Below are 24,284 nucleotides of genomic sequence, written 5' to 3'. Positions count from 1 at the left end.
TCCTGAGGAATCCCGAGGACCCCAAGGTTTGAGAACCACGTGGGCGGAGGTGGGAGCGGCAAGGGGGTGGGGAAGAGAGGTGGGGTGTCCCGCGGGGGGATGGAAGAAAGGGGTTGGGGGGCTCTTGGTCACTTTTGCCCCGAGGTTGGACCCTGGATGGAGAAAGGCTGGGAGCTGGGGACTGGATTGGGGTTAGGACCACTGTTCCTAAACAGCTGGGGTTGGGGTGAGGATCAGTGGCCCAAAAAACTGAGGTTGGGGTTGAGACTGGGGCTGGGGCTAAGGCTAGGAGCGGTTTTTGAAAACAGTAATAATGTTGGTATTCGTTAAGCGCTTACTATGTGCCGAGCACTGTTCTAAGCGCTGGGGATAGATATAGGGTCATCAGGTTGTCCCACATGAGGCTCACAGTTAATCCCCATTTTACAGATGAGGTCACTGAGGCCCAGAGAAGTGAAGTGACTTGCCCACAGTCACACAGCTGACAAGTGGCAGAGCCAGGACTCGAACCCATGACCTCTGACTCCGAAGCCCAGGCTCTTAGGACCACTGCTCCTAAACAGCTAGGGTTGGGGTGAGGATCAGTGGCCCAAAAAACTGAGGTTGGGGTTGAGACCGGGGCTGGGGCTGAGGCTAGGACCAGTTTTTGAAAACAGTGAGCCTGGGCCTTGGGCTAGGACCAGTATTTGTATCTATTTAATCTATTTTGAGGCTATCGATGCCCGTCTACTTGTTTAATTTTATTGTCCGTCTCCCCCTACTAGACCGTGAGCCCGTTGCTGGGGAGGGATTGTCTCTATCTGTTGCCCAGTTGAACTTTCCAAGTGGTTAGTACAGAGCTCTGCACACAGTAAGTGCTCAAAAAATACCACAGAGAAGTAGCGTGGCTCAGTGGAAAGAGCCCGGGCTTGGGAGGTCACGGGTTCTAATCCCCGCTCTGCCGCTTATCAGCTGTGCGACTTTGGGCGAGTCACTTCCCTTCTCTGGGCCCCAGTTCCCTCATCTGTCAAATGGGGATGAAGACTGTGAGCCCCACGTGGGTCGACCTGATCACCTTGTATCTCCCCCAGCGCTTAGAACAGTGCTTGGCACATAGGAAGCGCTTAACAAATGCCATCATCATCATCATTGAATGAACACATGAAAACAGGTGAGGCTAAGACTAAGCTTAGGGCTGGAACCAGAGTGTTTGAAAACAGTTGATACGGGGGTTGGGTCTGGGGCTGGGATCGGTTTTCCCAAAAAGTTGAGGCTGGGATTGGGGCTAGGACTAAAATCGGTTTTCCCAAAAAGCTGAGGCTGGGATTGGGGCTGGGGTTAAAATCAGTTTTCCTAAAATGCTGAGGCTGGGGCTGGGCTGGGATTAGGGCTGGGGCTGGGGCTAAGGCTAGAACCAGGGTTTGAGAACAGCTGGGCCTGGAGCTGGGCTGGGACTAGGGTGAGTGTGCTAAAACAACTGAGGCTGGGATTGGGGCTGGGGCTAGGACTAAGATCAGTTTTCCCAAAAAGCTGAGGCTGGAGCTGGGATGAGCGCCTAAAACAACTGAGGCTGGGATTGGGGCTGGGGCTACGACCAGAGTTTGAAAACAAGTGAGATTGGGTTTTGGGGCTGGGGTTGGGACTAAGATCAGTTTTCCCAAAAAGCTGAGACTGGGGTTGGGGCTGGGGCTGGGATCAGCTTTCCCAAATAGCTGAGGCTGGAGCTGGGATGAGTGCCTAAAACAACTGAGGCTGGGATTGGGGCTGGGGCTAGGACTAAGATCAGTTTTCCCAAAAAGCTGAGGCTGGAGCTGGGATGAGCGCCTAAAACAACTGAGGCTGGGATTGGGGCTGGGGCTACGACCAGAGTTTGAAAACAGGTGAGATTGGGTTTGGGGCTGGGGTTGGGACTAAGATCAGTTTTCCCAAAACGCTGAGGCTGGGGCTGGGATGGGGCTAGGACCAGTGTTTGAAAACAGCTGGGGATGGGCTGGGACTAAGACTGGAGTTCCAAAATAACAATAATAATAATGATAATAATGTTGGTATTTGTTAAGCGCTTACTATGTGCAGAGCACAGTTCTAAGCTCACATTTAATCCCCATTTTCCACATGAGGTAACTGAGGCACCGAGAAGTGAAGAGACTTGGCCACAGTCACACAGCTGACGTGGGGCAGAGCTGGGATTCGAACCCATGATCTCTGACTCCCAAGCCCGGCCTCTTTGTGCCTCAGTTACCTCATCTGGAAAATGGGGATTAACTGTGAGCCTCACGTGGGACGACCTGATTGCCCTGTATCTCCCCAGCGCTTAGAACAGTGCTCGGCACAGAGTTAGCGCTTAACAAATATGAATATTATCATTTCCACTAATAATAATAGTTGTGGTATTTGTTAAGTGCTTACTATGTGCCAATCACTGTTCTAAGCCCCTGGGTAAGATAGAAGGTCATCAGATTGGACACAGTCCTCGTCCCTCATGGGACTCCCAGTAGTCTCGATTCCCATTTTATCGATGAGGTCACGGAGGCCCAGAGAAGTGAAGTGACTTCCCCAACGTCACACAGCAGACGTGTGGCGGAGATGGGATTCGAACCCATGACCTCTGACTCCAGGCCGGGGCTCTCTCCCCTGAGCCACGCTGCTTCTCTACTAACTGAGGCTGGGCCTTCGACTGGGTGCATGGGCGCTCTCTGGGCCTCAGTTCCCTCATCTGGAAAATGGGGACGGAGACTCTGTCCAACCCAATTACCTCATATCTATCCCAGCGCTTAGTACAGTGTCTGGCACGTAGTAAGCACTTCACAGATATCACAATTATTACTATGGAGAAGCAGCATGGCTCAGTGGAAAGCTCACGGGATTAGGAGTCAGAGGTCATGGGTTCTAATCCCGGCTCTGCCCCCTGTCAGCTGCGTGACCCTGGGCAAGTCACTTAATTTCTTGCTGCCTCAGTTCCCTCATCTGTAAAATGGGGATTAAGACTGTGAGCCCCCCGGGGGACGACCTGATCACCTTGTATCCTCCCAGAGCTTAGAACAGTGCTTTGCACATAGTAAGTGCTTAACAAATGCCAACATTAGTATTATTATTATTATTATTAGTGGCTAGAGCACAGGCCTGGGAGTCGGCAGGTCACGGGTTCTCATTCTGCTGTGCCACTTTCATTCATTCATTTAATCGTATTTGTTGAGCACTTAGCGTGTGCAGAGCCCTGTGCTAAGCGCTCGGAATGTACAATTCGGCAACAGATGGAGACAATCCCCGCCCAACGACGGGCTCACGGTCTAAAACGGGGAGACAGAAACAAAACGAAACAAGTAGTCAGGCATCAATACCATTAAAATAGTAAATAGAATTATAGATATATATGCATCATTACTAAAATAGAGTAATAAATAATATATAGAAATATAGACAAGTGCCGTGGGCAGGGGAAGGGGAGGACGGGCACTCGTCTGCTGTGTGACCTTGGCCAAGTCACTTCGCTTCTCTGGGCCGCCGTTCCCTCCTCCGTAAAATGGGAATCGAGATTGCGCGCCCCGCGTGGCACGGGGACCGTGTCCAACCCCATTATCTCGTCTCTATCGCAGCGCTTAGTACGGTGCCTGGCACATAGTAAGCGCTTCACGAGTACCACAGTCCTTCTTATGACTATGGGGCCGAGGGCCTGGCAGTGCCTGCGGTGTGCCGGCGAGGCAGAGGACCCGTAGCCCATCCAGGGTGTCACTTGGCCGGCCCATTGCCCTCCCCACGGCCGGGCGCTCTCCCCAGGGACCCCCGGTGACCCCCGGCCCCCTCTCTTTCCCCTCCAGAAGGAACCACCGGCTCCCAGGCCGCCGAGCGCCTCGGAGACGTCCCTGCGGCCGAGGCCTTCGTTGCGGGGGCCGAAGTGGCCGTCGTCGGCTTCTTCCAGGTGCGTCCGGCTCTGTCGCCCCCGTTCCTCGCCTGTTGAGCCCTCGGCGTGGCCCTCTTCTTGGTCGATTGTCCTCTCCCAAGCGCTCGGGACAGTGCTCTGCACACCGTAAGCGCTCTATGAAACAGCGTGGCTGAGCGGAAAGAGCCCGGGCTTGGGAGTTAGAGGTCATGGGTTCGAATCCCGGCTCTGCCACCTGTCAGCTGTGTGACTGTGGGCAAGTCACTTCACTTCTCTGGGCCTCAGTTACCTCATCTGTAAAATGGGGATTAACTGTGAGCCTCACGTGGGACAACCTGATTCCCCTGTATCTACCCCAGCGCTTAGAACGGTGCTCGGCACCTAGTAAGCGCTTAACAGATACCAACATTATTATTATTATTATAGAGCACCGGCCTGGGAGTCAGAAGGACCTAGGTTCTAAACCCGGCTCCACCACCTCTTTGCCGTGTAACCTTGGGCCAGTCACTTCACTTCTCTGGGCCTCAGTTCCCTCATCTGAAAAATGGGGATGAAGAGTGTGAGCCTCACGTGGGACAGGGACTGGGTCCAACCTGATTAATTTGTATCTACCCCAGCGCTTAGAAAAATGTTTGGCACATAGCAAGTGCTTAATAATAATGACTATTATGGTATTTGTTATTAATTACAATAATTCATTAATTCAATTGTATATAATAATGATGATGGTATTTAAGTGCTTACTACTAATAATAATGATGGTATTTGTTAAGCGCTTACAATGTGCCAAGCACTGTTCTAAGCTCTGGGGTAGATATGAGGTAATGAGGTTGTCCCACATGGGGCTCACAGTCTTCATCCCCTTGTTACAGATGAGGTCACTGAGGCACAGAGAAGTGAAGTGACTTGCCCCAAATCACCCACCTGATAAGTGGCGGAGCCGGAATTAGAACCCATGACCTCTGACTCGTAAGCCCGTGTTCTTTCCACTAAGCCGTGCAGCTGCAGCACTGTTCCAAGCACTTAACAAGTACCATATTATTATTATTATCATTGTTACGAATGACTTGCCCCCCTCCCTCCAGGCCCTGGTCTCTGGCCCGTGTCTGCCTCTGATTATCCTTCATCTCCCCAGCGCTGAGCACAGAGCTTAGCGTTTCTAACTAAACCTCACGCCTGCAGGTCCCCCGGCCTCAACCGCCCCGGGCCCGGCTGGGGCGGTGGGTGCCGGGGCCGGGGAGTCTCGCTCCTCCACAGCCGACCTCCTCTCTCCTTCCCCCGCCGCCCTACCGAACGTAGGATCCGGAGGAACCGGCCGCCTCGGAGTTCCTCGGCGTGGCCCGAAGCATCGGAGACGTGTCCTTCGCCTTGAGCTCCAGCCAAGAGGTCCTGGCCCATTACAACATCACAGAAAACACCGTCTCCCTCTTCCGCCAGGTACGGCAGCCACCCCCGGCCCTCTTGGCCGGCCCAGATCGGCCGATTCCGGTCGGGTGGGATGGGGTGGGTCTGACGGGGCCTTGCGTCCAGCCTCCCGTCTCCACAGGCCACCCTGGCAGGGGCTGTCTGCCCAACTGGCTGACAGACGACTCTTCTGTGGCAGACAACGACTCTCTCCCCTCTTCAAGACCTTCCTGAAGGCCCATCTCCTCCGAGAGGCCTTCCCTGCCTACGCCCTCCTTTCCTCTTCTCCCGCTCCCTTCCGGGTCGCACTTTAGCATGAGAAGCGGCCCGGCGATGGAGACACAGCGTGGCCTAATGGATGGAGCCCGGGCTTGGGATTCAGAAGGTCGCGGGTCCCGGCTCCGCCGCTTGTCCGCTGTGTGATCTCGGGCCAGTCACTTCACTTCTCTGGGCTCCGGTTACCTCATCTGGAAAGCGGGGATGGAGGCTGGGAGCCCCGTGTGGGACAAGGGAGTGGGGCCGGCCCGATTTGCTTGCATCCGTCTGTCACCCGTCGCCGGGGACGGGCTCGTTCGGAACCGGCGCGGCGAGAGAGAGAGAGAGGCCGGGGATGGAAAGCCTGAGTTTTGTAAAAAATTTATTCCGCGAGGCCAGTTGAATTATTTGATTATTTAGACGCAATGAACTGGGGAGGAATGTGATTATTGGTAGAGTTAGAGCTTCCCTAATAGGAGGGATATACTCGTATAGTAGTATAGAGCTACCTGGAGGAATATATTCGTATTTTACTCGCACGAGGCAGAGCCCCCAGATCTGCACAGGCCGAATCGACTTATGGCACGTGGTGAGGCGGCTACCGCTCACCCGTGTGCCCTCCCCACAGGGGAGGAATCCACTTAGGCCTTAAATCCGCTCATGCCTTAAATCCGCTTACGCGTTCCCCTCACGTGGTGAGGCGGCTAGGTCCCACCATGTTCACGTCCCACTCGGGAGAAATCCAATTAAACGTTACATATCCACGGCGAAGCGCCCGGCTTCCAGCCCCACGGGCATTCGGCGGGACGGGACCCTCACCCATCACTCGGTGCAGGCAGAGCGGCCTTCTCACGCGCCGGACGGAGGCGACGCGCCACCGCCTGCTGCCGGTCTCCACCCTCTGCCCAGAAGGTTAGAGGCTGCAGGTATTTAGCACCTGTGCTCTTGGGCCATTCCAGCCTCAGTTTATCCAATCTCTGCCCCCCCAATACCCAATCTGATGGGCACGGGGGCGAGGGGCACGTTCCGTCTTCCCGACTTGGCCGTCCATCCGGCGGTTTGGGTTGTGGGGGCGGGATCCGCCTCACTCCGAGTTCCGCCTGCTGGCTCAGGAGGTCACGCGATAGCATTTGACCTTGAGATGGTCGGTACCCCCGAGTCACCTTGGGACACCACCCCAGGGCTTAGTAATAATAATGTTGGTATCTGTTAAGCGCTTACTCTGTGCAGAGCACTGTTCTAAGCGCTGGGGTAGACACAGGGTAATCAGGTTGTCCCACGTGAGGCTCCCAATCTTCATCCCCATTTTACAAATGAGGGAACTGAGGCCCACAGAAGTGAAGTGACTTGCCCACAGTCACACAGCTGACAAGTGGCAGAGCTGGGTTTCGAACTCATGACCTCTGACTCCCAAGCCCGGGCTCTTTCCACTGAGCCACGCTACAGTGCCTGGCACACAGTAAACGCTTCCCGAATACCTCAGTTATTATTATTATCCCTTCTCCCAGCCCCACAGCACTTACGTTCACATCCGTCATTGATCTATTTCTGTTAATATCTGTCTCCCCCCACTAGACGGTAAGTTGGCTGTGGGCAGGGAATGGGTCTATTTATTCATTCAATAGTATTTTTTGAGCGCTTACTATGTGCAGAGCACTGTACTAAGCGCTTGGAATGAACAAGTCGGCAACAGATAGAGACAGTTTATTGTTGTGGCATCCTCTCCCAGGCGCTTAGGACAGTGTTCTGCACACGGTAAGCGCTCAGTAAATACCATTGACTGACTGACCGGGCATTTTACGGTTCAGAAAGTTCCTCTTTCTTCCCCACCCTTAGTCCCCCGCCCCTGTTTCCTGGGGTCGGCAACACTTCCATAATTGCAAGTGGCTCCGCGGCCCTGGTTTGGGGGAACCGCGTGGGGAACTACAGGCTTGTAAATGGGGACTTCTAGGCCCGGGAACAGGTGTCAGGCCCCTGAGGACAGGCTCAGGCGTTCTTGGAAACGACAGTCTTATTCTTGGAAATGAAGATCTTAAGAGATGGCCACGGTGGGGCCAGCCACGGCAGCCCACTAGCCACAAGAGCCCACCAGCAGCCCTGGCACGAGGTGGAGAGCCCAGTGCCGCTCGTCTTTAGGGAAAACCAACCCCCCCGACTCTCCCTTTTCCATCCTTGGCCCTCCCTCGGTGACCCAGCACCGACCGTTCAACACCCCCGACGCTCCCCTGTCCGTCCCTGTCTCTCCGCCAGTGACCCAGCATGGACCACTCAACCCCCCTTGACTCTCCCCATCCTGCCACTTGTCAGCTGTGTGACCTTGGGCAAGTCACTTAACTTCTCTGGGCCTCAGTTACCTCATCTGTAAAATGGGGATTAACTGTGAGCCTCACGTGGGACAACCTGATCACTCTGTATCTGCCCCAGCGCTTAGAACAGTGCTCGGCACATAGTAAGCGCTTAACAAAGACCAACATTATTGTCCTTGACTCTCCCCTCAGAAAAGACCATCCAAAAAACCCCGACTCTCCCCTGTCCATCCCCGACTCTCCCCTCGGCGACCCAGAACAGACCATCCGACCCCGCCGTCTCTCTCTCGTCCCTCCCTGTCTCTCCCCAGTGACCCAGAACGGATCATCCAACACCCCCGACTCTTCCTTTTCCATCCCTGACTCTCCCTCAGTGACCCAGGATGGACCGCGCACTTGCCAGTGTCATTTCTTAAGGAAGTTTTGGTTCACTGTGGATTTTAGAATTATGAGTCTTATTTCCCAGTGTTTTTGGACGGGCTCCAGGGGCCTTAGACCTGCTAGTCTGAGGCTTGGAGTAGGCAGAGCACATTTCTGACTTGGGGTGGAATTCACGGCGTCCGGAATTGCGGTGGGGGCCGGGGAGGGGCGACTTATGATTTGGGGATTGTCTCTCCAGCCCAACCCCAATCTTTCGTTTATTCATCCAGTCGTATTTATTGAGCGCTTACTGTACTAAGCGCTTGGAAGAGGGCAATAGAACAATAAACAGACACATTCCCTCCCCACAGTCAGCTTAGAGTGGGAGGGGGGAGACAGACATTAATAGAAATAAATCCAGCAATGAGACCCCATTCTTCGGGGCTCCTCGTTAGCCGCCCGAGAGACGATCTGGGGTTCAGAAGTGGCTGATTCTTTCCCTGGCTCAATCAAGCAATCAATCAACCGTATTTATGGAGCTCTCGTTTTGTGCAGAGAACTGTACTAAGCCCCTGGGAGAAGACAATAGAGCAAAATAGCAGAATTGGTAGGCTCGTTCCTTGCCCACAGTGAGCCTACAGTCTAAAGATATTAATATAAGTAAATAAATTAGGGTTATGCACGTAAGTGCTGTGGGGCAGAGGGAGGGGTGAATAAAAGGAGCAAATTCAGGTGCAAGGGCGACGCAGAAGGGAGCGGGAGAAGAGGAAAGGGGGGGCTTAGTCAGGGAAGGCTTCTTGGAGGAGGTGGACCTTCGGGAAAGGCTTTGAAGGGAGGGAGAAGGTAGCTGTTCTCAATCTGACGTCTGTAGAAGCAGTGTGGCTCAGTGGCAAGAGCCCGGGCTTGGGAGTCAGAGGAAATGGGTTCTAATCCCGGCTCCGCCACTTGTCTGCTCTGTGACCTTGGGCCAGTCACTTCTCTGTACCTCAGTGACCTCATCTGTAAAATGGGGATGAAGACTGTGAGCCCCATGTGGGACAACCTGATGACCCTGTGTCTCCCCCAGCGCTTAGAACAGTGCTTGGCACACAGCAAGAACTTAACAATTACCACCATCATTATTATCATTATTATTATTATTATTAATAATCCTGAGTGCCTCCTGTGTGCAGAACACTGTGGGCAAGGAATGTGTCTGTTTATTGTTATATTGTAATATTGTTATCGGTACTGGTATATTTTGGTATTTGTTAAGCGCTTATTATGTGCCGAGCACTGTTCTAAGTGCTGGGGTAGATATAGGGTAATCCAGTTGTCTCCTTTTTTTTTTTGCTGGTATTTGTTAAGCGCTTACTATGTGCCGAGCACTGTTTTAAGCGCTGGGGTAGACACAGAGGAATCAGGATGTCCCACGTGAGGCTCACAGTCTTCATCCCCATTTTCCAGATGAGGTCACTGAGGCCCAGAGAAGTGAAGTGACTTGCCACAGTCACCCAGCTGACAAGTGGCAGAGCCGGGATTCGAACCCATGACTTCTGACTCCCAAGCCCGGGCTCTGTCCACTGAGCCACACTGCTGCCCATATGAGGCTCACAGTCTTAATGCTCATTTTACATTTTACAGATGAGGTCACTGAGGGACAGAAAAGTTAAGTGACTTGCCCACAGTCACACAGCTGACGAGTATATTGTACTCTCCCAGGCACTTAGTACAGCGTTCTGCACGCGGTAAGCTCTCAGTGAGTACAGTTGAATGAATGAAAAGGGTATAAGGGAAGAAGCAAGCATGGCTTAGTGGAAAGAGTCCGGTCTTGGGAGTCAGAGGTCGTGGGTTCTAATCCCGCCTCTGCCACTCGTCACCTGTGGGACTTTGGGCAGGTCACTTCACTTCTCTGTACCTCAGTTGCCTCATCTGGAAAACGGGGATGAAGACTATGAGCCCCACGTGGGGCAACCTGACGACCTTGTATCTACCCCAGCGCTGAGAGCAGTGCCTGGCCCATAGTAAGCGCTTAACAAATGCCATCATCATTCTTATTATTAATATTACAATTCAGTACGGTGCCTGGAACATAGTAAGCACTTAACAAATATCACAATTTCTCATTATTATTGAAGAGGAGTTGGTAGGTGTTTTGTTAATGAAATGTACATCGCCTTGATTCTACTTAGTTGCCATTGTTTTTACGAGATGTTCTTCCCCTCGACTCTATTTATCGCCATCGTTCTCGTCCGTCCATCTCCCCCGATCAGACCGTGAGCCCGTCAAACGGCGGGGACCGTCTCTATCCGTTGCCGACTTGTTCATTCCAAGCGCTTAGTACAGTGCTCTGCACATAGTAAGCGCTCAATAAATACCGTTGAATGAACGAATGAATGAAAGGTATGATCGCCGCCCTCAAGGAACTTAGAGTTTAAAGGGGGAGGCCAAAGCTAAAAGAAATTGCAGGCCGGAGAAGCGGCAGAGTAGAAGGATATGGACGTAAGTTAGCCTGGGGGTCGGGTGTTTAGTGGGTGAAGACTTAAGGCCAAGGGTGAAGGAGAAGGGAGGGGAAAATGGGGTGGGAAGATGAGTGAGAAGTCAAGGAGGGCTTCCTGGAGGAGGTGTGCTTGAGGAGGTACTTGAGGAGGGGAGAAATAAGATCTGAACGCTTTTGAAGGCAAGTGTTCCGGGCAGCAGGAGGAATTATGGATCTGGAGCGGGGAGAGATGCCGGAAGCTGGGAGGTCAGCAGGGAGGCTGATGCAGTGTTCCTTTGTACTCTCCCAAGCGCTTAGTAGATTCCACATCTGGGGACCGATGCTCCTCACTGGTTTTGCTAACATGACTCATATCCGTGCCCAGGGTCTGCCGCTGTGCCCAGGGCGGCCCTGGGGGGGGGTCGGGGACGGGGTGGCACGGTCACGGTCTCGGCTCCGCGCGGCCGCAGGTGGACGACAAGCGGTTGGATATGAAGATCCCGGACGAGAAGAAAATTGACGCCACCAGAATGAGCCGGTTCATCGAGATGAACAAACTTCACCTGGTGACCGAGTACGGCCCCATGGTAATGAACCGTTCCCCCGGACCCCCCCATCCCCCTGGCCGGCCCCCTTTAGGCTCAGACCTCTGGAGACCCCCCCCCGCCCCAGGACCCACTGACCCTTCCAGGCCCCCCATAGACCCACCCTAACTCTCTCCCAGATCCTCCCAATTCGCTGCAGCCTCCCTGGATCTCCTCAGCCCTTCTCAGACCCCCGAGACCCCCCTCAGGACCCATTGACCCATCGAAGCCCCCCATAGATCCACCTAACCCTCTCCCAGATCCTCCCGATTCCCCCCAGCCTCCCTGGATCTCCTCAGGCCCCTCGGTCCCCCAGAGACCCCAGCAGCCAGACAGGGGGGTCAGAGGCTGGGGGATTGACAGATTGGAGTCCCGAGGCAGAAAGCTGAGCTCTGTTGCAGCGTCCCATCCTATCCTGACCTCATGGAGAGCGGCGGGCAGCTCCTCCTCCAGTGCTCAGTACAGTGCTCGGCACACGATAGACGATCAGTCATTCAATCGTAGTCGTTGACACTTGGGAGAGAACAATATAACAATATAACAGAGCTAATAGACACTACGATGAGCTGACAGTCTAGAGAGGGAGCCAGCGTTAATATAAATAAATTGTGGCTATGTACGTAAGTGTTCCGCACACGGTAAGCGCTCAATAAATACGACTGAATGTATAAGTGCTGTGGGGACGAGGGAGGGGTGAATAAAGTGAGCTAATCAGGGTGATTAAGAAGGGAATGGGAGAAGAGGAAACGGGGGAATTAAGTCAGGGAAGGCCTCTTGGAGGAGGCGGGCCTTCAGTAAGGCTTTGAATGAGGGGGAGAGGAATTGTCTGTGGGATTAGAGGAGGGAGGGAGGGAGATCCGGGCCGGAGGTAGGACGTGGGCCGGGGGTCGGAGGGGGGACGGGTGAGATGGAGGCAGCGTGGCTCAGTGGAAAGAGCCCGGGCTTGGGAGTCCGAGGTCATGGGTTCGACTCCCGGCTCTGCCACTTGGCAGCTGGGTGACTGTGGGCGAGTCACTTCGCTTCTCTGGGCCTCAGTGACCTCATCTGTAAAATGGGATTAAGACTGTGAGCCCCACATGGGACAACCTGATGACCCTGTATCTCCCCCAGCGCTTAGAACGGTGCTCGGCACGGAGTAAGCGCTTAACAAATACCAACGTTATTATGGAGGTCCAGGGAGAAGGTTGGCGTGAGAGGAGCGGAGTGTGCGGGCTGCGCGGGAGAAGGAGAGAAGAGAGGGGAGGGAGGATGGAGGATGAGGGATGGGGGTTTTAAAGCTGATGGTGACCAGTTTCTGTTTGATGTGAAGATTGACTGACAGAGGGATAAAAGGTCTGCCTGTCTTAATAATTATGGTATTTGTTAGCGCTTACTAGGTGCCAGACACGGTACTATGCACTGGGTTATTCATTCATTCAATCGTATTTATTGAGCGCTTACTGTGTGCAGAGCACTGGACTAAGTGCTTGGAAAGTACAATTCGGCAGCAGATAGAGACCATCCCTGCCCAACGACGGGCTCACGGTCTAGAAGGAGGAGACAGACAGCAAAACGAAACAAGTGGACAGGCATCGAGAGCATCAGAATAATCCAAGATGACGGGGTTGGACGTAAGCCCTGCCCCACCTGGGGCTCGCGGTCTCAAAACCCATTTCCCAGATGAGGGAAGTTTAGTGACTTATCCAAGGTCACCCAGCAGACAAGTGGCAGAGCTGGGATTAGAACCCGTGACCTTCTGACTCCCAGGTCACGGCTCTAGCCACTAGGCCACGCTCCATCAGTTGGTCTTGGCCTCTCGTACCCGTTCTTGTCAGGGTGGATGGGCAGTCAGGGTGTGGACAAGCCGGGGGAGGTCTCTCTCCCACTGCCTTTGAAAGCTAATGATAATAATAATTATTATTATATTTGTTATACGCTTAATAGAGAAGCAGCGTGGCTCAGGGGAAAGAGCATGGGCTTTGGAGTCAGAGGCCATGGGTTCAAATCCCCGCTCCGCCACTTGTCAGCTGTGTGACTGTGGGCGAGTCACTTCACTTCTCTGTGCCTCAGTGACCTCATCTGTAAAATGGGGATTAAGACCGGGAGCCCCACGGGGGACAACCTGATTCCCTTGTGTCTACCCCAGCGCTTAGAACAGTGCTCTGCACACAGTAAGCGCTTAACAAATACCACATTATTATTATTATTATGTGCCACGCACTGTCCTAAGAGCTGTGGTGGAGACAAGATAAGGGGGTGGACACAGTCCCTGTCCCACACGGGGCTCACAGTCTTCATCCCCATTTGATAGATGAGGGAACTGAGGCCCAGAGAAGGGAAGTGACTTGTTCAAGATCACACAGCAGTGTGACTCAGTGGAAAGAGTCCAGGCTTGGGAGTCAGAGGTCATGGGTTCGAATCCCGGCTCTACCACCTGTCAGCTGGGTGACTGTGGGCAAGTCACTTCCCTTCTCTGTGCCTCAGTTACCTCATCTGTAAAATGGGGATTATATGTGAGCCTCACGTGGGACGACCTGATCACCCTGTATCTCCCCCAGCGCTTAGAACAGTGCTCGGCACAGAGTAAGCGCTTAACAGATACCAACATTATTATTACAGCAGACAAGTGGCGGAGCTGGGATTAGCCCCCTTAAGCATCCAGATGAAATTGTTCGGGACTGCCTTGGGCCGAGGCTGGAGTCGCCCCGGAGACCGGAGTGGTATAGACCACCGTTACTCCCACAAGCCGAAAGGGTTTGGACCAGGATTCCTCCAAAGCCTGATATAATAATAACAATAATAATAATAATAATAAAAATGTTGGTATTTATTAAGCACTTACTCTGTGCCGAGCACTGTTCTAAGCGCTGGGGGAGATACAGAGTGATCAAGTTGTCCCACGTGAAGCTCCCAGTCTTCATCCCCATTTTACAGATGAGGGAACTGAGGCACCGAGAAGTGAAGTGACTTGCCCACAGTCACACAGCTGACAGGTGGCGGATCTGGGATTAGAACCCATGACCTCTCACTCCTAAGCCTGCACTCTTTCCATTGATAATAATGATGAGCCATAGAGAAGCAGTGTGGCTTAGTGGAAAGAGCACAGGCTTGGAAGTCAGAAGTCATGGGTTCTAATCCCAGCTCCGCCACTTGTCAGCTGTGTGACTTTGGGCAAATCACTTCACTTCTCTGGGCCTCAGCTTCCTCATCTGGAAAATGGGGATGAAGACTGTGAGCCCCACGTGGGACAACCTGATGACCCTGTATCTACCCCAGAGCTGAGAGCAGTGCTTGCCACATAGTAAGCGCTTAACAAATACCAACATTATTATCACTATTTTTAAGAGCTATGCGTCAAGCACTGTTCTAAGCACTGGGGGAGGTCTGCTAATCTCCCTAATCTGCTAGAACACAGTCCCTGTCCCTCACAGGGCTCAGAGTCTTCATCCCCGTGTTACAGATGAGATCACTGAGGCCCGGAGAAGTGAAGACAAGTGGCGGAGGCGGGATTAGAACCCATGACCTCTGACTCCCAAGCCCGGGTTCTTTCCACTAGCCCATGCTGGACGAGGGCTTCCGCCCCAGAGACCTGAGAGTTGTGGACATGAATAATGCTTATGGTACTTGTTAAGCGTTTATGATGTGCCAAGCACTGTTCTAAGCACTGGGGTAGATACAAGTTAATCAGGTTGGTCCCAGTCCCTGTCCCACAGTGGGCTCGCACTCATCCCCATTTTACAGATGAGGGAACTGAGGCCCAGGGAAGTGAAGTGACTGACCCAAGGTCACAAGGCCCCTCCTCAGACCGGAGTGGTTGTGAACCCGAACTCCCACCTCACACCAGAATGGCGATGATGATGGTGATGGTATTTATTAAGCGCTTCCTATGTGCCAAGCCCTGTTCTAAGCAATGGTTTGGACCATTCATTCATTCATTCATTCATTCAATAGTATTTATTGAGCGCTTACTATGTGCAGAGCACTGTACTAAGCGCTTGGAATGGACAAATCGGTAACAGATAGAGACAGTCCCCGCCCTTTGACGGGCTTACGGTCTAATCGGGGGAGACGGGCGGGCAAGAACAATAGCAATAAATAGAAGCAAGGGGATGAACGTCTCATTAAAGCAATAGCAAATATATAGAATCAAGGTGACCAGGATTCCTCCAAAGCCTGAAGTAATAACAATATTGATATTTGTTAAGCGCTTACTATGTGCCAAGCACTGTTCTAAGCACAGGGGCGGGTACAAGGTCATCAGGTTCTCCCACGTGGGGCTCGCGGTCTTCAGCCCCATTTGACAGAGGAGGGAACTGAGGCCTAGAGAAGTGAAGCGGCTGGCCCAAGGTCACAGAGCAGACAAGTGGCGGAGGCGAGATTAGAACTCATGACCTTCTGACTCTCGGGTCTGGGATTTTGCCCCTGAGCCACGCTGGGAGCCGGTGCTTCTTTAGGGGTCGCTCAAGGTCACTGGCTCCGGCTGCAGAAAGAGCCGAAGATGGCTAGCTGGCCCCCCATCCTCACTCTAGGCTTCGAGGCCGTCCATCACCTCGCCCCCTCCTACCTCTCCTCCCTTCTCTCTTTCCACCGGCCACCCGGCCCGCTCCGCTCCTCCGCCGCCCGCCTCCTCGCCGTCCCTCGGTCTCGCCCGTCCCGCCGTCGACCCCAGGGCCCCGTCCTCCCGCGGTCCCGGAACGCCCTCCCACCTCACCTCCGCCAAACCGATTCTCTTCCCCTCTTCGAAACCCTACTTAAAACTCACCTCCTCCGAGAGGCCTTCCCAGACTGACCTTTTCCCCTTTTCCCTCTGCTCTCCCCCCCTTCACCTCTCCGCAGCTAAACCCTCTTTTCCCCCCATCTCCCTCTGCTCCTCCACCTCTCCCTTCCCATCCCCACAGCCCTGTACTCGTCCGCTCGACTGTCTATATTTTCATTACCCTATTTATTTTGTTAATGAAATGTACATGGCCTCGATTCTATTTAGTCGCCATCGGTTTTTACGAGATGTTCTTCCCCTTGACGCTGTTTAGTGCCATCGTTCTCGTCTGTCCGTCTCCCCCGATCAGACCGTGCGCCCGTCAGACGGCAGGGACCGTCTCTATCTGTTGCCGACTTGTTCATTCCAAGCGCTCAGTCCAGTGCTCTGCACATAGTAAGCGCTCAATAAATACTATTGATTGAATGATTGACTAGCTGGGCGTCCCCTCCCCACCCCTAGTCTTCCTAAAGACGACTGTACATCCTCAGCAAGGACCCTAGATGGCAGTGTGGTGTAGGGGACCGCTGTGACCTTGGGCAAGTCACTTCCCTTCCTCTGGGCCTCAGTTTCCTCATCTGTCAAATGGGGATGAAGACGGGGAGCCCCACGGGGACCAACGTGACTACCCGGTATCCCCCCCAGCGCTTAGAACAGTGCTCGGCACACAGCGTGGCTCTGTGGAAAGAGCCCGGGGTTAGGAGTCAGAGGTCGTGGGTTCAAATCCCGGCTCCACCACTTGTCAGCTGGGTGACTGTGGGCGAGTCACTTCACTTCTCTGGGTCTCAGTGACCTCATCTGGAAAATGGGGATTAAGACTGTGAGCCCCACGTGGGACAACTGATTCCCCTATGTCTACCCCAGCGCTTAGAACAGTGCTCGGCACATAGTAAGCGCTTAACAAATACCAACATTATTATTATTATTAACTTGGGCGAGTCACTTCGCTTCCCGGAGCCTCGGTGACCTCATCTAGAAAATGGGGATGGAGGTTGTGAGCCCCAGGAGGGACAGGGATCGTATCCAACCCGATTTGCTTGTATTCACCCCACAGTGCCTGGCACATAGTAAACACTTAACAAATACCATCATTATTCTTCTTCTTCTTGTTGTTTTATACATTAACATGTAATAATAATAATAATAATAATGCTGGTATTTGTTAAGCACTTACTCTGTGCCAAGCACTGTTCTAAGCGCTGGGGGAGATGCAGGGTCATCAGGTTGTCCCCCGTGAGGCTCACGGTCTTCATCCCCATTTTCCAGATGAGGAAGCTGAGGCCCAGAGAAGTGAAGTGACTCGCCCACAGTCACACAGCTGCCAAGTGGCAGAGCTGGGATTCGAACCCATGACCTCTGACTCCCAAGCCCGGCTTCTTGCCACTGAGCCACGCTGCTTCTCTAATTGGTATTTGTTTACAAATCCCGGATCCAGTGAGCTTGGGGGACCCCTAAAGAAGCACCAGCTCCCTCCCTCCCACTTCCCTCTACCTCGCCTGTCTCGCTGCTGACCCGTGGCCCACGGCTTAATAATAGTAGTAATAATAATAATAATAATAATGGCATTTGTTAAGCTCTTACAATACTTACCAAATACCACTATTATTGTTATTTTTATTGTTGTTGTTTATTGTATATGAACATATTAAGAATGGTATTTGTAAAACGCTTACTATGAGCCAAACACTATACTAAACGCTGAGGTAGAACCAGATAATCGGAGAAGCAGCGTGGCTCAGTGGAAAGAGCCGGGGCTTGGGAGTCAGAGGTCATGGGTTCGAATCCCGGCTCTGCCCCTTGGCAGCTGTGTGACTGTGGGCGAGTCACTTCACTTCGCTGGGCCTCAGCTTCCTCATCTGCAAAATGGGGATCAAGACTGTGAACCTCACGTGGGACAACCTGATGACTCTGGATCTCCCCCAGCACTTAGAACAGTGCTCTGCACAGAGTAAGCGCTTAACGAATACCAACGCTATTATTAATCTAGTTGGACGTGGTCCCCAGCCCCCATGGGGCTCACAGTCCAAGTAGGAAGGAGAAGATGGGATAATAATGTTGGTATTTTTTGTTAAGCGCTTACTATGTGCCGAGCACTGTTCTAAGCGCTGGGGTAGACACAGGGGAATCAGGATGTCCCACGTGGGGCTCACAGTCTCGATCCCCATTTTACAGATGAGGGAACCGAGGCCCAGAGAAGTTAAGTGACTTGCCCACGGTCACACAGCCGACAAGTGGCAGAGCTGGGATTCGAACTCATGACCTCCGACTCCAAAGCCCGTGCTCTTTCCACTGAGCCACGCTGACCCGTCCTAACGCTCGCTGAGCACTTCTTGTCTGTGCTCAGTAAGCACCGTTCTGGCTGCTTGTGAGCACTAAAATGGGCAGTTGGGAGCGCAGGATCGGATGCTTGGGAGCACTGTACTGGACATTTGGGAGCCCTGTGCTGGGCACTTTCATTGAATCGTATTTATGGAGCGCTTTCTATGTGCAGAGCACTGTACTAAGCGCTTGGAATGGACAATTGGGCAACAGATAGAGACGATCCCTGCCCGACAAGGGGCTCACAGTTGGAAGCACGGAGGGGAGCATTTGGAAGCACTGTACTGGCTGTTTGGGAGCACCGGACTGGGCCCTTGGGTGCTTCCAAGGGAAGTTGGAGACCGGGCCCGGTCCTGGAGGAGCTCCCCGTCGAAGGGGCTCCGGGTAACCGGCGGGTCTTCCCTCTCCGGCCCCGGGCCCGCCAGACGGCCGTCGGCCTGTTCAACAGCGCCGTTCGCACCCACCTCCTCCTGATCTCGGACAAGGCCTCGGAGGGCCACGCCGACAGAGTCTCCGTCTTCCGAGAGGTCGCCAAGCTCTTCCGGGGAAAGGTAAGGCCGGAGGCTGCGGCCGGAGACCTTCCGGGGCTGGGAGAGGGACCTTCCCAAGAAAAGAGAGACCCTCCGGGGCCGGGGGAGACCCTCGGGGTGAGGAGGATCCCTGGGGTCAAGGAGAGACTTTTTTCCAGGGCTCTGAGAGACCCTACGGGCCCAGAGAGACCCTCTGGAAGACCTTTCGGGGCTGGGAGAGATCTCTTGGGTGGGGAGAGACCCTTGGGGGGGTGGAGTTGGATGGCCACTTCATATTCAGTGAGCGCCTACTGTGTGCAGAGCACTGAACTGGGCGCTTGGGAGAGTCCAATACAACAATAAAGAGACACGTCCCCTGCCCGCGATAAGCTCGGCGGTGACCAGGGATAGGAAGGGCAGGTCCTAAGTGGAAAATGCGGCCGGCAGGGGAGATGGGATGGACGCCCCCGGCTCCCTGACCCACGGCCGGACGGTCCACCCCTCCCTGACCCACCACCGGCCTCCATCTCCTCGCCCCGTGACCGGTTGATTCCACCCTCCCCGACCCACGGCCGGACGGTCCACCCCTCCCTGACCTGAGGCCGGCTGGCCCACATCTTCTTGACCCACGGCCAGCCGGTCCACACCTCCCTGACCCACGGTCACCTGGTTCGTCCCTCCCCGACCCACCGCCGGACGGTCCACCCCTCCCCGACCCACCACCGGCCCCCATCTCCTTGACCCAAGACCGGCCGGACCATCCCTCCCTGCCCCACGGCTGGCCCCCATCTCCCTGTCCCACGGCCGGACGGTCCACCCCTCCGTGTCCCACCACTGGCCCCCATCTCCTTGACCCACAGCCGGCTGGTCCGTCCCTCCCTGTCCCAAGGCCGGCTCCCATCCCCCTGACCCAAGGCCGGCTGGTCCGCACCTCCCTGACCCACGGCCGGACGGTCCACCCCTCCCTGGCCCCCATCTCCCTGTCCCACGGCCGGCCATCGCGTCCCTGGCCGAAGAGCGGTGCCCATCTCCCTGACCCACAGATGGCTGGCCCACCCGTCCCCGACCCACACTCACGGCCGGACGGTCGCCCCTCCCTGACCCACGGGGCCGGCCTCCATCCTCCTGACCCACGGCCATCAGAGCAGACTTATCCCGTGAGATTAAGTCCAGCCCTCGCTAAGAGCCAGGCACTGCCCCTGCCAGCCCCACCCCTGGCTGGCCGCGTGACCTTGGGCCGGTCACTTCACCTCGTGGGGCCTCAGTGTCCACTTCCGTAAGACGGGCAGACCATCCCGGCTCTCCCTCTCCCTTAGACTGGGCACCCTGGGTGGGAGAGGAGCCGTCAACCGCCTGGTTTGCTTGTATGGATTCCCAGTCCTGAGCACAGTGCTAGGGACACAGTAAGCACTCGCAAAGGCACCGCTGTCCCTCCCCGGTGCTTAGTACAGTGCTCTGCACACAGTAGGTGCTCAATAAATACGATCGAGTGAATGAATGAATGAATGAATGAATGAATGAATGAATGAAGGGCCAGTGTTTGGAGCTGACAGTCCTTCCATCCCCCCACTGACCGGTGGTGGTGTCCAGCGGGACAGCTCTGGGAGCTGCCGGCCCCCTCCGCCCCCTGCTAACCGGTAGTGTTGTCCAGCGAGACGGTTCTGAGAGCCGACAGCCCCCTCCATCCCTTGTTGACCGGTGGTGGTGTCCAGGGGGACATTTCTGGGAGCCGACGGCCTCCTCCCTCCCCCACTGACCGGTGGTGGTGTCTAGTGGGCCTGTTCTGGGAGCCGATGGTCCCCTCCCTCCCGCGCTGACCGGTGGTGGTGCCTGGTGGCCGGGCCTGGGAGCTGACGACCCCCTCCCTCCCGTGCAGACCGGTGGTGGTGTCCAGCGGGACGGTGCTGAGAGCCGACAGCCCCCTCCATCCCCCGTTGACCGGCGGTGGTGTCCAGCGGGACATTTCTGGGAGCCGGCGGCCTCCTCCCTCCCCCACTGACCGGTGGTGGTATCTAGTGGGCCTGTTCCGGGAGCTGATTCATTCAATACTATTTACTGAGCGCTTATTATGTGCAGAGCACCGTACCAAGCACTTGAACAGCCTGTACTAAGATGACGGTCCCCCCCTTCCCCCGCTGACCGGGGGCGGTGTCTGGTGGCCGGGTCTGGGAGCCGACGGCCTCCTCCCTCCCCCGCTGACCGGTGGCGGTGTCCATCAGGAAAGTCCTGGGAGCCGACGGCCTCCTCTCTCCCGCACTGACCGGTGGTAGCGTCCAGCCGGCCGGTCCTAGGAGCTGACGGTCTCCCCCTCCCTCTCTCTCCGTCCCTCCACGTGTCCTCGCGTCGGCCCCGTCGGCCCAGGCCCTGTTCGTGGTGGCGGACGGCGGGGCGCAGGCCAACAAGCGCCTGGTGGCCTTCTTCAAGCTGCAGCGGTCGCAGCTGCCCGCGCTGGCCGCCTACCACACGGAGGACGAGGCCCAGGACGCGCTGCCCCTCGCCCGGATCTCGGCCTCCGTCGTCCGAGACTTCTGCGCCGCCTTCCTGAGGGACAGGAGAGGGGTGAGAATCGGGCCCGGCCGTCCAGTCCAGTCCCGCGCCCTCCCTGCGGGTTGGGGCGGGAGGTCCTCCCTCCCCGACCCCCACATCCATTCACCCCGATGACCTTGTATCTCCCGCCGGCGCTTAGAACGGCGCCTGGCATATAGTAGGCGCTTAACAAATGCCACTATTATTAGCAGCGTGGCTCAGTGGAAAGAACCCGGGCTTAGGGGTCAGAGGGCGTGGGTTCTAATCCCGGCTCCGCCACTTGTCTGCTGTGTGACCTCGGGCAAGTCACTTAACTTCTCAGGTGCCTCAGTTATCTCATCTGTAAAAATGGGGATTTGAAAATGTGTGAGCCTCACGTGGGACAATCTGATTACCCTGTCTCTACCCCAGCGCTTAGAACAGTGCTCGGCACACAGTAAGCGCTTAACAAATACCACAAATACTTATAATAATAATCACGTAGGTATTTGTTAAGCGCTTACTGTGTGCCGAGCACTGTTCAGTCATTCATTCAATAGTATTTATCGAGCGCTTACTGTGTGCAGAGCACTGTACTAAGCGCTTGGAATGGACAATTCGGCAACAGATAGCGGCAATCCCTGCCCTTTGACGGGCTTACACTGTTCTAAGCGCTGGGGGACATACAGGGTCGTCTGGTTGTCCCGCGTGAGGCTCACGGTCTCAATCCCCGTTTTCCAGATGAGGTCACCGAGGCCCAGAGAAGTGAAGTGACCTGCCCACAGTCCCACAGCTGCCAGGTGGCGCAGCGGGAATTTGAACCCATGACCTCTGACTCCCAAGCCCGGGCTCTTGCCACTGAGCCACGCTGCTTCTCTTATTGAGCGCTTACTGGGGCAGAACACTGTCCTAAGCGCTCGGAAAGTAGAAGACAGTGATAAAGAGAGGCAATCCCTGCCCACACCGGGCTCACAGTCTAGAGAAGCAGCGTGGCTCAGTGGAAAGAGCCCGGGCTTTGGAGTCAGAGGTCATGGGTTCGAATCGCGGCTCGCCCACTTGTCAGCTGTGTGACTTTGGGCAAGTCACTTCACTTCTCGGTGCCTCAGTCACCTCATCTGTCAAATGGGGATGAAGACCGTGAGCCCCACGTGGGACAACCTGATCACCTTGTATCTCCCCCAGCGCTTAGAACAGTGCTCTGCACATAGTAAGCGCTTAACAAATACCAACATTATTATTATTATTATTAGAGGACCTCCCTGCCCTCCCCAGGATGCAGAGAAGCAGCGTGGCTCAATGGGTAGAGCCCGGGCTTGGGAGTCAGAGGTCATGGGTTCTAATTCCGCCTCCGCCACTGGGCTGCTGTAGGACCTTGGGTAAGCCACTTCACTTCTCTGGGCCTCAGTGACCTCATCTGGAAAATCATATTTTCAGTCACTCCTTCATCGTATTGATTGAGCGCTTACTGTGTGCAGAGCACTGTGCTAAGTGCTTGACTGTGAGCCCCACGTGGGACAACCCGATGACCTTGTATCTCCCCCAGTGCTCAGAACAGCACTTGGCACATAGTAAGCGCTTAACAAATACCACCATTTCTTGAGAAACAACATGGCTCAGTGGCAAAAACCCGGGCTTGGCAGTGAGAGGATGTGAGTTCTAGTCCCTCCCTTGTCACTTTCATTCATTCAATAGTGTTTATTGAACGCTTACTATGTGCAGAGCCCTGTACTAAGCAATTGGAATGGACAATTCGGCACTTATAATGATGGCATTCGTTAAGCGCCTACTATGTGCCAAGCACTGTTCTAAGCACTGGACAGGATACACGGTAATCAGGTTGTCCCATGTGGGGCTCACCATCTTCATCCCCATTTTCCAGATGAGGTCACTGAGGCCCAGAGAAGTGAAGCGACTTGCCCCAAGTCACCCAGCGGACAAGCGGCGGAGCCGGGATTTGAACCCACGACCTCTGACTTCCAAGCCCGGACTCTTACCACTGATCCACGCCTCTTCTCAAGCTTCTTTCCACTTGCCTGCCGTGTGACCTTGGGCCAGTCGCTTCACTTCTCCGGGCCTCAGTGTCCTCATCTGTTAAATGGGGATGAAGACTGGGAGCCTCACGTGGGACAACTGATGACCCTGCATCTCCCCCAGCGCTTAGGACAGTGCTCGGCACATAGTAAGCGCTTAACAGATACCAACATACCCTCAGTGCCCTCTCGGGACGCCCCCCCCGAAACCTCTCCTCCACTCTGTGCCAGGGAGACGACGGTGGAAAGGACGGCAGCGGCGACGGTGGGCACGTGGCAACGGATCCCCCATTGTCCAAGGTGGAGCTGTGATGGCCGTCGCCCCTCCGGCGGACCCCCAGCCTCCCTGACCCCTGACCCCGCCGTCCGCCCCGACTCTCTGCTAAGCGTTGGATCCCTCAGCCGGGGTCGGCCCGGTCGCTCTCCGGGCCCGGAGTCGGTTTTGAGGGCCATCGGTCTCCTTCCCCCCCGGTCCCGGCTCTTTCCCGGTGGCCCCGCCGTTCCCCATCCCAAATCCGGCCTCTCCGATTTCATTCCTTCAGTCGTGTGTACTGAGCGCTTACTGGGTGCAGAACACTGTACTGAGCGCTTGGAAAATACAATTCGGCAACAAAGACAATCCCTACCCAACGACGGGCTCCTCTCCAGGTTCATTCATTCAGTCGTGTTTACTGAGCGCTCACTGTGGGCAGAACACTGTACTAAACGCCGGGAGAGTCCAATAGAACCCAAAACGGACACGTTCCCTGCCCACAAGGAGTCCGCAGCCTTCCGGGGGACGACGGGCATTAAGAGAAATAAATAAATTACAGATAGAGACACCGGGTCACTCCGGGAGGGAGCGGGAGGGAGTGTGGCCTGCTGGTTAGGGCCCGGCGACGTGGACTCCGGTCCGGCAGCTGCCAAATCCCGGCTCCGCCACTTGTCGGCTGTGTGACTGTGGGCAAGTCACTTCACTTCTCT

General features: G+C 55.0%; 1 protein-coding gene across 1 annotated transcript; it reads left to right on the top strand.

The window, feature by feature from the left end:
- Positions 1–1,140: 1,140 nt before the first annotated feature.
- Positions 1,141–23,633, top strand: LOC114805689 (endoplasmic reticulum resident protein 27-like). The gene is made up of 7 exons (XM_029047365.1): positions 1,141–1,150; positions 3,795–3,895; positions 5,156–5,293; positions 11,110–11,226; positions 18,703–18,828; positions 21,148–21,345; positions 23,553–23,633. The coding sequence occupies exons 1-7, from the start codon at positions 1,141–1,143 to the stop codon at positions 23,631–23,633; spliced, it is 771 nt and encodes a 256-aa protein (XP_028903198.1).
- Positions 23,634–24,284: the final 651 nt, after the last annotated feature.

This window comes from Ornithorhynchus anatinus, chromosome 2 (assembly GCF_004115215.2).
Source record: "Ornithorhynchus anatinus isolate Pmale09 chromosome 2, mOrnAna1.pri.v4, whole genome shotgun sequence".
In the NCBI taxonomy this organism is placed as follows: domain Eukaryota; kingdom Metazoa; phylum Chordata; class Mammalia; order Monotremata; family Ornithorhynchidae; genus Ornithorhynchus; species Ornithorhynchus anatinus.
This window is presented reverse-complemented; position numbering and strand designations above follow the sequence as displayed.